Source organism: Populus alba, chromosome 17 (genome assembly GCF_005239225.2).
Source record: "Populus alba chromosome 17, ASM523922v2, whole genome shotgun sequence".
Classification (NCBI taxonomy): Eukaryota; Viridiplantae; Streptophyta; class Magnoliopsida; order Malpighiales; family Salicaceae; genus Populus; species Populus alba.
The window spans coordinates 16,924,459-16,937,863 of NC_133300.1; the positions used below are offsets into that span (position 1 = coordinate 16,924,459).

General features: G+C 34.6%; 2 protein-coding genes across 8 annotated transcripts; both read right to left on the reverse strand.

The window, feature by feature from the left end:
• Positions 1–810: 810 nt before the first annotated feature.
• Positions 811–2,733, reverse strand: LOC118029744 (uncharacterized). Its single transcript, XM_035033669.2, has 5 exons — positions 2,162–2,733; positions 1,972–2,075; positions 1,676–1,844; positions 1,467–1,589; positions 811–1,389 (listed from the first exon to the last, which is right to left on the reverse strand). Exons 1-5 carry the CDS (start codon positions 2,345–2,347, stop codon positions 1,099–1,101), a joined length of 873 nt encoding a protein of 290 aa, XP_034889560.1. The 5' UTR covers positions 2,348–2,733; the 3' UTR covers positions 811–1,098.
• A 3,171-nt stretch (positions 2,734–5,904) lies between these two features.
• On the reverse strand, positions 5,905–13,170 carry LOC118029743 (ubiquitin receptor RAD23d). Of its 7 annotated transcripts, none has more exons than XM_073405843.1 (13): positions 12,979–13,170; positions 12,586–12,747; positions 11,599–11,649; positions 11,194–11,247; positions 10,303–10,406; positions 10,120–10,167; positions 8,563–8,740; positions 7,869–8,012; positions 7,707–7,772; positions 7,581–7,628; positions 7,368–7,474; positions 7,207–7,285; positions 5,905–6,376 (listed from the first exon to the last, which is right to left on the reverse strand). In XM_073405843.1, exons 1-13 carry the CDS (start codon positions 13,042–13,044, stop codon positions 6,236–6,238), a joined length of 1,248 nt encoding a protein of 415 aa, XP_073261944.1. In that variant the 5' UTR covers positions 13,045–13,170; the 3' UTR covers positions 5,905–6,235. The 7 variants fall into 7 exon arrangements, with proteins under 7 accessions (XP_073261944.1, XP_073261943.1, XP_073261945.1 ...); XM_073405842.1 differs by having other exon boundaries at positions 8,563–8,743; XM_035033665.2 differs by lacking the exon at positions 5,905–6,376 and adding an exon at positions 6,396–6,720 and having other exon boundaries at positions 12,979–13,169.
• Positions 13,171–13,405: the final 235 nt, after the last annotated feature.

Consider the following 13,405-nt stretch of genomic DNA (forward strand, 5'->3'; position numbering starts at 1 on the left):
AATTAATGAGGTAATGCACTTGCCAATATTGGGCCTTGAATGACCTACCCAAATTGTAAAAACGTTATGTTGTACTATACTTTCCGTCATGGATTTCCCTCCAAATTTCTAGGCCTCCGAACTCTGCAACAACGATTTTTTTTGCTCTCTTCGTTCCCTTTTGCAGTTTTAAAAGCTTTGGATACTAATTTTTTCGAGTGGATGGATGAGAAGACTAATTGGACATTCTTGATAACAATTTTGCACCTAACATTTTTAACATTTTTTAACCAAACCCTAGGCAAAATTGTAGTTAGACCTCTACATTTCGATGCCTTTTACAAAATAGTCATTGGCTTCCAATTTAATCAATCAACTTTTTAATTCTTTCAAAATTATCCTTGAAAAAGTCAATTAAACTCCATATAGTACCCCTCCCCCGTCTATTCACTTTGGTCCTTAAACTTTAATTCTTGCAATTTTGACCCTAATCAGCCATGAATTTTAATATTACTTCAATTAAGCCCCTGGTTTTCTTAATTAAACTAATTCTAAGCTTAATTGAGTCTCCACACTTATAAATTCTTTAATTAAACTCCTGATATCATTAATTAAACCAATTCAAAGTTTAATGAAGTTTCCAGACTTGTCAATTCTTTTAATTCCTATTAAAATTAACTTTTAAAGTTATAATTCCACCCTGAATAATCCTCAAAAACTTTTTATTTGTGTTGTCTTGACCCAAATCTTATTTTTTCTTCATTCATTTTATTTTTTTCATTTGATTCATTATTTCATTTTCGTTTTACTTATATAAAAATCAAAATCAAAATCAAAATCAAAAATCAAAAATTGGATTATCATATTGTCGTTGGAATTCCGACTTGAATTAAATGGTGTCCTATCAAATACAGGTTTTGTTTTGCTCTCTTCAAACACCTTGAGATGCACTCTTCCATTTTATTTCATGTTTTCACCCACCGATTCAGGATTGATATTGTCAATGTTATGGATTTTGTCAAATACCAACCTATCTTTTGATTGCATACTCTCCCTTGAAGCTTCATATATCCTTCGAAGTTCAGGTGTCAACGACCCATCAGAATCATACACAATCCCTTATCCATGACTAGAATCACCATCACCATCACCATCACCATATTGTTCATTGTCCTGAGATTCATATCTTGAGAGTTCAACAGCAGCTCTTGCAGCATGTGCTGCGTAAGCTGCTGATTCAAAAGCCTCTAGAGCTGCAGAAGCTACATCTTTGTATTTCCTTCCGTTCGATGATCCGGACAGCTCCTCCTCCGGCAAAACGTGGGTTCTGGCTTGGTACTCGGTAGCATCTGACTTGACTGATTTATAATCATGCTGCTGCTGCTTTGGCTGGTCGACATCCAGATTTTCCTGAAACCAAAAACGGCTGTTAAACCTCGATATTCCATTGGAAATTGTACTCTTTTTGTAATGTAGAAGACTCGTACTTGTGCAACCACTGGAGCATCTTCCTCCAAATGCAGGATGATACCATTCTCAGTTGCAATGTCCTTTAGCAGTTTCTTTCTGCTTTCCAAGCTTGGTTGTCTTGCAGAAAGATTTTGTATAATCTAAAACAACGAAAGAAAAACACAATTAAATAAGATGTGAGAAGAAACTCTGGTACAATTTAATCTACAAATATTCAGCTATTTACATTAGGATGCACTCCGCAGTTTCTGCGCAACTCGACAGCACGAGCAACGAATTCTTTTCCAAATCTCGATGTTAAAACTACACGAATCTCTTGCAACTCTGGAAACTCGCCACATCTGGAAGATGCAAAGATCAAGCTCGATATTGCCTCCTTGAACTCAGGACACTCTCTATGTAAACAACGGTAATCCATATAAATTAATAATATTCAATCTCAGAACAAAGGAAACAAAGTTTTCAAACCCTGTATCACCACCACAGAAAATGAACATGATTGATGAAATTCAAGAAACTAACTTGTTTGTTTCAAGTTGACCAACTCTTTCGATCAGGAAATTTAAGTAATCCTCCATCATATCAAAAGCACCCAGCATATTCTGATCCGTGATGACATGCTCAACCTGTCGAGCAAACTCCATCACATATCAAATATATAAAGATTGAAAGATCAAAGAAGCAAAAGGTAAAGGGAATATCATGAATTTACGCGAAGTAGAGCTCTTTCTTGGTGTCCAAGGTTAAGGAGCTGAATAACATCAGACTTTGCGAGGGAAAACCTGGCTTGTCTCTGGTTCTTGAGGATGACGATCCTACATAATGCTAGTTTTGCTAGAGAACTGAATTTAGAGGTCTTGAGTTTCCTCCGGAAAAGAGCATCCAGTTTCTTTCCCATGTTTTGCACTCTATAATTTGTTGCTGCTGGTCTCAAACACCAAGAAAGGCCTGAAGAAGCAAAACCTTATTCAGGGAAGTTTAAGAACCTCAAGGAGTAACTAAGACCATGGAAACTTCTCGAAATAAATTGTAGTTCCTGTTAGATGTGTCTATCTGTGATGAATTTCTATCACAGTCAGCTTCTCTGTTCACAGGGTATCATAAGTAGCAATCTATAATGTCTCGCAAATTGGATGTTACTAGTTAGGTCAATATTGGTGAAGGTGATTTTAGCCCGTTCTCTACTTTGAATTGGACAGAGATTTTTTGGTTAGTTCTTGGCGGCTGCCGCTTCTTTTTGTCTAGAAGAAGGAATAATTCAGAAAACTATAAGCTATAATTTAAACAGAGATATTTTATTTTTATTAATATTTTTCTCAAGAGGTGAAACTGTTGTTTTTCCGTTGGCCATGACCTTCGAGGGTGTAAAGGCCAAAAGGGCAAAGAAAAATACAATGCAAAACTACCACATGATATACAATTTTTTATTTCTTTTTGTCGAATTTCAGGTCTTAAAAAATGTTGGCACATTTTAAGCGAATAATAATTTCACAAGTTTTTATGAAACTGTCAATCAATTTTATTTTGAACTTATATTTATGACAAGATAATGATTATCTTTATTAAGGTATTGTTTGTTATTGCAGTCTAATCATAATTTTTTTTTAAATGATTATTTTTTTACTTCAGTTTAATTTTTTGATGTTTTTGTATTGATTTGATGTGATGATATTAAAAAAATTAAAATTAAAAATAAATATATTATTTTAATATATTTTCAAGTAAAAAAATACTTTGAAAAACAATATTTACCATAATCATCACAAACACTGCCTAAATAAAAAGTGAGATTCTAAATCTCAAACCCTTAAAAAAAAGAGTCAATTCCAAGAAGCACCACTGTGTAAAACATAACATAAGTTCAAGGAAAAAATCGTAGGAATTTAAAGTGATGAGAAAAAAAAAAAACCTATAAATAAAACAATAAAAACCCTTTAGGAAGAAAATGAACAAAATTAAAATTCATAAATTAAATAAGTGGGTTAGTTATCTTTCACTAAATGACCTATTTATAATAGTACAATCATTAAGTTTTATCTAAACATTCAATTCTATACCTATAAAGATTGTGTTTATTAGATAAGTACATTACATGATGAATCCTAATACAAATTGTACTCTATCTTATTAATAACTAAGTGAATCTTTACTTAGTCTACAATTTTTATTAGTTTAATATGTTAAGGTCTCTTGTTCTGGGCAGGATTGAGCTTTATGGTTACTCGCATGCACTCAAATTCTCATGATTGATCATTTTTCTTTTATTGATCGTGAATCCTAATTATATGATTGACCGTTCTTTAGTTTTCTTAGTCGATTAAAGCTTTTTAAGCTTAGTTGATTTCATTATTTAGGATCAATTTTAGACTATCATTTCCTATACAATAATGGAATAGATATAGAATCTTGTTATAATAAGCTTGTCAATCTATATGTTATTAATTTTAATTACTTAGGACTTAATTTATGATGAGATGACAACTACCTTTATCAAACAAGAAATGGATTTAATCCTAAGAAAAGGTGACATTATGTAGAAAATAACAAGAGTTTAAGGAAAGAAATTGCATGAATTTAAACATAGAAGAATTGCAAATAAGGCAATAAAAACTTACTAGGGAAAAGATAAAGAAAATTGAATTGTAGAAATTGAATATATGAGGCTAACCGTCTTTCATAATACTGGATGACTTATTTATAATGGTATAATGTTTGATGCTCATCTAAATATCTAATTCTAATCCTATATAAATTTTGTCTATCAAATTAGAAAATTAAACGATAAATCATAATACAGGTTAAACTCTATATTATTAATAACAATGTGAATCCTAATTATTATAATTCAGATAAATCTAATTGTTGTTTTTTTTGTTATAGCAATCCACAAAAATCAATGAAGAAAAAATCTTTTTTGTCCTCCCTCTTGTTACTCTCCCAATAAAACAACCTAAAGAAAGACCAACACTTTCTTTCTATATTTATCTTAGCATGTGTCAGCCACAGACAAAAATAAAATAGGAAAAAACTTTTTTTTTCCTTCTGTACACCTTCAGACATGCACAAATATATATTTTCATAGCTTCAATTTATTTTCTTTTCAATTCTAGTTTTCTTGACCCAATACCCAACATGTTATTGTGTAACTCGAGGGTTGCCAACGTGAGTCATGCTAGGGTTTTTTTTGCTAGGAAGGACCACGCAAATACAGAATTCATAGATAAGGACCTAAAAATCAAAGTAGAGTTTAATAGTCTTGTATCCGATACTTGAAGTACCCTGTCAAGAAGGTTTGGAATTTATCTCATTCTATGTGTTTGTTCTTGGCGAATTTGGCTGAGCCTTGTGTTATATTATATGCTGTTTTGAAGTTTGTGGATTAACAACACAAACTACAATAATTTGTGAAAGCATCATTTAATTGAATATTTACCAAAAGGCCTTGTCGTCCTCAAGAGATGATGAATGTATCAGAAACCTGTTTTGTAATCCAAGTGGGCATCGCTTGTGTAGAAGTTTATTCATTTCTCATATCAAATCCCAAGTTGTATTTCTTTATTTGCCTTCTTTTTCTTTCCCTTTCCCTTTCTTTATGAATTCCTGGATACAGGTGGGTCCTGGCCATGAAAGCAAAATATGAGCAACACTTTACGTGTAGCTTAGTGGTCTTCGAAAGAAAAGTTTACGGAACCAAATTCATCAATGGTGGGTTCTCCTTTATGATAGATTTCACCTTATTTTAACTAGATTTATGTGAGTTAGGTTCGCTAGAATAAAAAGATTAGAGTTCGGGTTTGAGTTCGTACAAGAGTAAAAACGCATCATTCTAGAGAGAGAGAAAATGGATGGCTACATGGCAAGATGAATTTGGTGAGCACCAAAGCCTTAGCATTCAGTTTGACAGTATGGTGTAAGAGATCAAGGCCAGATTAGGAAAGAATCAACTCTGGAAAAAAAAGAAAATGGAACTCTTTGACAGACAAATTGAAGGGCTGACTAATTGTACCTGACAACTTGGCAACGTGAATGCCTTATTGGCCATGACTGGTTCAAGATATTTTATAAATACATGGGAATATAAGCAATCTGGACCTCTCAAGTTTCAACTTTCAACGCTGAAATGATGCGTTCAGACTCCTAAATCAAGGTAAATCATGGAAAATCAAGCCTAAATAACGAAGTCAAATTCTCCTTCTATAAATCGTGCTTGATACTGCAATGCATGTTCTCATGGCTCTGTTCATGGAGGAAGGTCCCAAGGAAATTGAATTGGAGCTTCTTGGAAATTACTTCCAAGTCCAGTTCGGTACCGAGTCCACACGCTATTGTTTACGGAACCAGAGCATGCTCGGACTTGGGACGGTAAAGATATCATAAGCCGACTTGATTGCGTGTGTTTTGGTTAGGGAAAGAAAGTGGGCACTTAGGGTTTTCCTCGGTCAACTCAACGAGCTTGCAAATTCCAGCTCTCTAAGGGTCACATTAATGCTATAAATCCCAGCAACATTAGGTTCTATCAGTGTGGACTCCTGTCATGTCCGAAGTAATCTAAACCATTGATCTAATCATGATGTTCTTTCTAGACCATTATCAAGCACTCATTCTAAACACCCATTGCATCTTGACCATTGATTCAGCATAGCTAGACACCCTTTTACCCTAATTTAAATTATCAGGAGATAAGTCCAAATATAACCCATAGTTGGATGAAAGTAGAACCAACAAGGACATCATGCCATCCCTCCCGAGTGTGAGAGGAACCTTAGGCCCTTTAATGGTGTCGTCTTCAAGCCTGTCTTTGCACAGCAAATTTGAAAGCACCATTAAAGGCTACAAAGACAAGTATACCAGAATGCCACACATGTCCGACGAGCCTTGTTGCCCAGTAGATGGATGCTTCTGTGGTATTAGAATAAGAGATCCACGACTGCAATGGTGAGAATGGATAAAGAGAAGCACAATTCCCATATTCAAACACAATTATACAATTATGTGTTTCTGATATTATGATAACTGAATTTTCAAAACAATGAAAGCAGAAAGTGCTATGTTTGCCCATGGATAAAATGGGGACATGAACATTTTGACAGTCTCTGCTCACCAAGGTAAAACCAGTTTGGGATAGAGCACAACTAGACATGAGAAATACTTGTTTCATTCATCGAACTCATGCATGTGATCTAATAGATAGTTAGCTGCCAGTTCTTCATTCTTGTTGCATGCAAAGAACACCTCCAATACTAAGGCTCGATCAAAGCCCATTGCTACAAGCTGCCAAATTGACTTTGTCAATGTAGACCCGAGGAAAAGATAGTTTAGATCATAAGGAAATTAGAGACTTATAAGGACTTCTGCTTTTCTGCATGTGTGCACGCTCTTGAGCATCAAGAGCAGAAGGAAGGAAATTATCATCTCATTAAATGCACAATTTCAAGGGCAAAACATAACCATGGAAGTAAATTTTTAGCAATGTACGCAATAGACAATTCAAGGATTTCAATGCATGTGGCATATGCCATGACCACCTAGCACCTAAAGTGCAAATCAAAGGTTAACGGAGGCATAGAAGCACTAGAAAAAGGAAAACAAATATCAATCAAATTTAGCAGATGCAGTCCCAACAATACTTTTCAAGGCATGTATGAAAAATGCAAGCGACCAAGATAACTTCAAAACTGTGATTCGGCTACAAATTTTAAGTGAAAAATGAAACAAAGCACCAATAGTCAATGAAATAGTGTCAAATGATGAACTTACACGGTCTATTGCTTCACGTTCCTCAGGGGTGACAGTCACTGTTTGTGGCACCGCAGAAGCTAATTGGCCAAGCACATTCCTGATTATCCATAAATAGAAGCAATTTAGTATCACAAGCAAGGAATTCTGTGCATATCATTCTAAAAACAGATTCATCTCACCCCTCTCCTTCAACAGGTTCATTTATCAAGCGCAGGAAATCAGGCTGATGCTCTTGAATGAGCCGCATCAAGTGTGGATTTTGCTTCCCTAGCTCCTGAAGCATAGGCTGCAATACATTAAAAGTCATTGATCGTCTGTAGGTTAGCACCTTGTAGGATTTAAGTATGGCAACAAGCAGAAAAAAACACATAAATCAGAATCCTACAAAGTACCTGTAGGATTTGAGGGTTTGCTTGCACCATAGCTCGCAAGGCTTGGAACTGAAATTAAGGAGAGGGGTCTATAAAAGCTTCAAGCAAATTAGTGAATGTTACACTAATAATAAAAATCTAAAATACCTGTTGGCTGTTGCGTAAGAAATCCAAGTTGCCTGCACCAGCATTAGAACCCGTACTGGGTAGGCCCTGGTTCCATAACAGTGATATTCATCAATTGAACCACCCTAATGAGGCCTGGAAACTACAGATGGCCTGGAAACTACAGATCAAAGAACTACATACCTGTGGAAAGAGATCTAATGGATTTGCATTTGGTCCACCACTAGGAGGTGCAGCTGGTTGCTGAGCCTGAGCTGGAGGATTTACAGCGACACCACTTGCTGGACCTTGGGCAACTGGTGGAACCTCAGCTTGCTCTGGAATACCCTGATATTACAATCCAAATACTAAATTGACTACCACCATACTAGTAAATAAAGAAAACAAAACAAGTGAGTAAAATACACTTGCAGCCAACAAAAGTCTCACAAAAAGAAGAAGAAATGTTAATGCTCTTATCAGTACAAAAGTGCTGATCTCATTATCACTAATTAGCATAACAAAATGTTGATGATTTATTTCAAGTACATAAACCATATACACATAGATGTAATGACGGCTTCTCATGAATGTTTCCATTTTTGCGAAGGGGGATTATTGCTGAAGTCTAGGTCTTTGGCTGGCCAATATATTGCCATTAAGGCTTGACATTAAGCAACATATTGCTATTAAGGTTCAACAGTATTATCCAAGAAAAGACATTGAGAAGATGGGGGAGGGAGAGTTCAAGATGAACAAATAATATCAAAGCTCAGACAATATATACCAACACTTTTCAGTTTTCAATTAGAGAAGAAAAAATGAAAGCAACTGAGAATAAACTAGATCCAGTCACCAGGTTACAGAATTATGGACCCACCATTGTTCAATGACTTACCGAGTATAGATATTCAACAGCTCGCTCGGGGTTGTTGAATGCAGCACGTAGAGCACGAACAACAGTCTCTCGGTTCCAACTTCCTCCACCCATATCGAGAATCTCTTGAATGGTTGCTTCTAAGTTACTTCCTGCAACAAGATTTGAAGCTACTTGCCCATACATGTCTGCATCTGAACTGCTACAATAACAAGAAAATATCCAAATATATAAACATTTAATAGTAGAATCTCTGATTCTGAAGTGCTTCAATGACAAGAAAATAGAAATATTACATAACAATGGGAATGCATCAAGTGTTCAAATTGTTATGAATCATTTTACTACCTCAAGGCTAATTTAATGATTTATTATAATTGGCTAGTAACTGGTGCCTAACCCACCAATAATTTTGATTAATATTTCTTATTACGAGCACAGATTTGTATATTTTATCATTTGGTTATTAAGAAACTCACAAATCTACATCCATCCAGAATAAGTATTCTCATATTAAGAGAGAGATTTCACTGATACGAGGTTCAAGAATTATAAAAAAAAAAAAAAAAAAAAAAAAAAGCTGTTTCCTTTGTGATTCTAATTGAAATAGGTTATCTTCTACAATTTTATAACTTTAAATTTTTCATAAAAGAACTCAACGAATCACAGGAGCTTGTGATAAATTTCAATTCACTGCTTAATTGAGAAATCTTCCATAGTTAAGATTTATTATTCGCAGAAAAAAATTAACTGACAAACTTCTTGATTAAATGAAGATTTACTACCAAATAATAATGAAAGTTGATTAGGCTATGTATTTTTCTGCTGTTGACATTTACGCTACAAATAATTTTCCCATTCGTAGGGTTGAATATCACATATTATGGTGTTCATTGAACATTAAAATTAAATATTTGAATCTGTATGCAAAATAGACTGTTACACTAATAGCAAAACCAAAGAAAATTACATGAGCAACAATGAGATTGGTTGTTGTTTTCTAAAATTTCAGCTAACATGAGAACTTTCAATGATTTTACAAGCCATGGTGATCCATGATGTTGACAAAAAAATTAAATTCCTACTAAAATAGAAAAAAAAAACAGTACAATTGTTAACAATGCAGAGAAAAATAAATAAAAGATACATACTTTGTGATCATTTTTTACATTTTTATTAAAAAAAAAATGTGTTAAATACATATATATATATATAAAAAAAAAAAAAACTGCACAACACACAATACAAAGGAAAAAGTTGAATAGTAAACAGACAAGAAGTGGAAACATTCTTTTTATGGATCCTTTTTTTATTACTAACCCTTTCTATTAGGAAAAAAAATCACATATGAAAAAAATTCATGTGCATAACTTGTGACATAAAAGCTAGGAAATGAAAAAAGGAAACCATCTAATCCATGCTAAAGATGAGTTGATAAAGATAATCCAGTTAATTGAATTATGAAGGCTGTAGATCATGAAACTTATATAGACCAAAACACATGTGATCATGGTATCAAACCCCTTAACAGTGATAATAAAGAAGATTGGTTAAAAACTAGAATAAGAAAATACTCACAGAGCTGAAATAACTACAGCAGGACTGGATTCAGCAGCAGACTGAGGCCTGCAAGATTCACAACTTCAGAACAGAAAAGACCAGAAAATACAAACCCAAGTAATGGCAGAAAATGCAAACATATTCTGACATTTGAACAAAACACAGAAGATAGTAGAAATAGGCTGTAAATTCAAAACCCACAATGCTGCAGCGGGGACAGCAGCAGGGACAGCAGTGGGGACAGCAGCTTGAGATGTTGATGATGGTTGGGTCACATTGGAAGGCAAAGAACTTGTAGGTTGGGCCTGTGAGCAAGCAGTTGTATTAGTTTACCTCAGAAAGTGACTTAACAACAGAAATTGAATCATATTGCTAACAGAGCATCTGTTATTGCTGCTTGTTGTGAAAATAATGAAAAGCGGAAAGAAGGATGCAAAAAAGTTCAAGATCTGTAATTTGAGCTGCAAAACGATATCCTCTTGCTTGATCAGGATATCTAATAAATGGGTGTTTGTTAAACCAATAACATTAAAATGCATTTATAAATATTGGTAGAGTGTCATTTCTTGGAGAGCCATTTGAAAGATCAAAGTCACATTTAGATTTTAGAGTGTCCATTGCTTGAGGGATGCTGGGGGTATGGCATAAACGATTGATAAAAATCAATAATAGGGAACAGTGTGCTGACATCATTCTTGGGGTGTGCTTTACAGAATTAGCATGGATTGTGGCTGTCACTTGGATCATGTCAGACACAATGGAACTAGATCTGAATGTTTTAAGCAGCAGGACTGGAGAGTTTTGCAGAGGCAAAAGGGACCTCTGGTGTTTGCATTCCATCATCCGAAGTGAAAGCAATAAAAGAGCATTCAATGGGGAAGAATTAGATTGGGGCATTATAATTTCAGCATTAAGAAATTACTTTTGAAACTGTAGACAAACTGATACAGCAAAAATCAAAACACAGAGAGTGTCTGTGTTAAGCATAATAAATCATGCATGCCAAAGCATCTCTTCATAAAAGTTAATAAAGGAATGCACCTTTGGATTCTGCAACCAAACAAATAAATGTAGAGACCATTTTACACTTACTAGGGTTGGCGGTGCTGCTGTTGCAGTAGAGGATCCACCTGATGATACCTTACTCTACACATGTTTGGGCATATGCATAAATCAGTAAGCATAATTTATAAAATTTCTGGCATCACACTAAATGAAAGTGCAATGATGTTATTGATTTTACAAATCAGAGTGTGACTAAAATAAACTAGATTGGACTTAAAATGGCAAATCTACCATCATTTTTCATCACTATGACAACACGATTTTTCATGTACAAATATAAATATGTAGAAAGACAGCCTTAGGCAGCCCCCAGTCCAGCTGTCCACTATTATTGTACCACATTGATACTTAAAATTCCATTTCCTGAGCTATAAAAATTTCAAACGTCACTAAGGAATTCATATACACCATTAGATAAGTTCAGAAAAGTACATTTGGTGGTGCTGCTGTTGCAGTTGAGGGTCCGCCTGATGATACCTTACTCTACACATGTTTGGACATGTGCATGGATCAGTAAGCAAAATTTATAAAAATTTTGGCATCGCTCTAAATGAAAGTGCAATAATGTTATTGATTTTACAAATCTGACAGCATGACTAAATAAACTATATTGGACTTAAAATGGTAAATCTACCATCATTTTTCATCACTGTGATAACGAAATTTACCATGTATAAATATTCATATATAGAAAGACAGCCTTAGGCAGCCCCGTGTCCAGCTGTCTACTATTATTGTACCACATTGATACTTAAAATTCCATTTCACGAGCTATAAAAATTTCAAACATCACTAAGGAATTCATATACGCCATTAAATAAGTTCAGAAAAATACATTTGCAGCACAGAAGCAGCAAAGCCACAGCAACGTACTTTATAAGAAAAGGCTGAGTAAATGAATATCATCATTACAACGTTGGCTATTTTCAACGAAGGGCTAATGAACCCACCCCTTGAGGTACAGCAATACAGCCTTAATAAATGCACTATAAGAATACCAACAAAATATTAATAATATTATTAAGCTTCCCATATTTCTTCATAAGCAATAAACTAAAATATGCATAAGTCACAAAACAAACCCTGCCAGCACCCCTCTTAACTATTTTTGTTTCTATGCAAAATGAGAAATAACAAAAAAACCCTACCAGACAAACCCCGCCACATATAGAGCCAGTTCAGGAAAATTTTCACCATCTTGACATGGGAAATAGAGAATGAAACAAACAAGCAATAGTACTTTTAGTGTATAAATATCAAAATTCTCTAAGTGCATTTATTGAACATAACCGAACTTTCAAAACAAGGACTAATTGTTGGCTTTATGCTGTTATGTATATTCAAAATTCGCAGCATTTCCTTCCACTTAAAAAGCTTCCTTTTATCACTAAAATTAGGAACGAAAGCAAGAAAACTCACCTTGCTTAACATAACAACAATAAAACTATTTTCAGCAACTTTACTTTCATCCAATGTTGTATCGTCTTTAAGTACTTTCCCTTGATAAATCAGCATCTGCTGCGCCGCCGGATAAACATCCGCTCCCTGTACATTCTCTATGTTTCTCTTCACTTCAACCACCTAAATTAATTAAATTAAGAGAGGAAAATTACTAAAATTAAACTAAACAACTGAAAAAATAGAGAGAGAAAAACGTAAAAGCCTGAATAACCTAGAAAAAAATCGAAAAAATATACACCAAATTGAAATTAATTACTGAAATTAAACCCTAAAACAATAATTAATAGTTTACAATCAGTATAATTAGCGTGAAAATCGAAGAATTAAAGCGAGGAAAGGGAGATGAATTACCGTATCTTCAGGTTTGACTTCGATCTCAAAGTTAGTACCCTTCAAAGTCTTTACAAAAACCTTCATTATCTTGAATCCGAATAATAGTCGATTATTCCTCTCCGGCGGGTGAACACTGATCTCCGGTGGCCGCCGGATAGAGAGAAAGTGAGTAGAGGAAGAGGCAAAGTAGGAGTCGATGAGAAATTAAAGAAGTGGGCTTTGGTTTTGTTGATATTAGCTGGACGAACAGGGGTAGGAATTGAGTAACGGCTATGTTTATTTCTGAAACGGTGTGACACCCAATTATTTGACGGCACGTGTAGAGATGTGGAATGTTTGCAACGTGTTGTTCTTTTATTGGGTGGTTAGGAGTGAGAGGAAAAAGGAGAAGAAAGCGTTTGTCTACGTGAGCAAAGCGCGCAGAGAAGTAAAGATAATCCGAGTT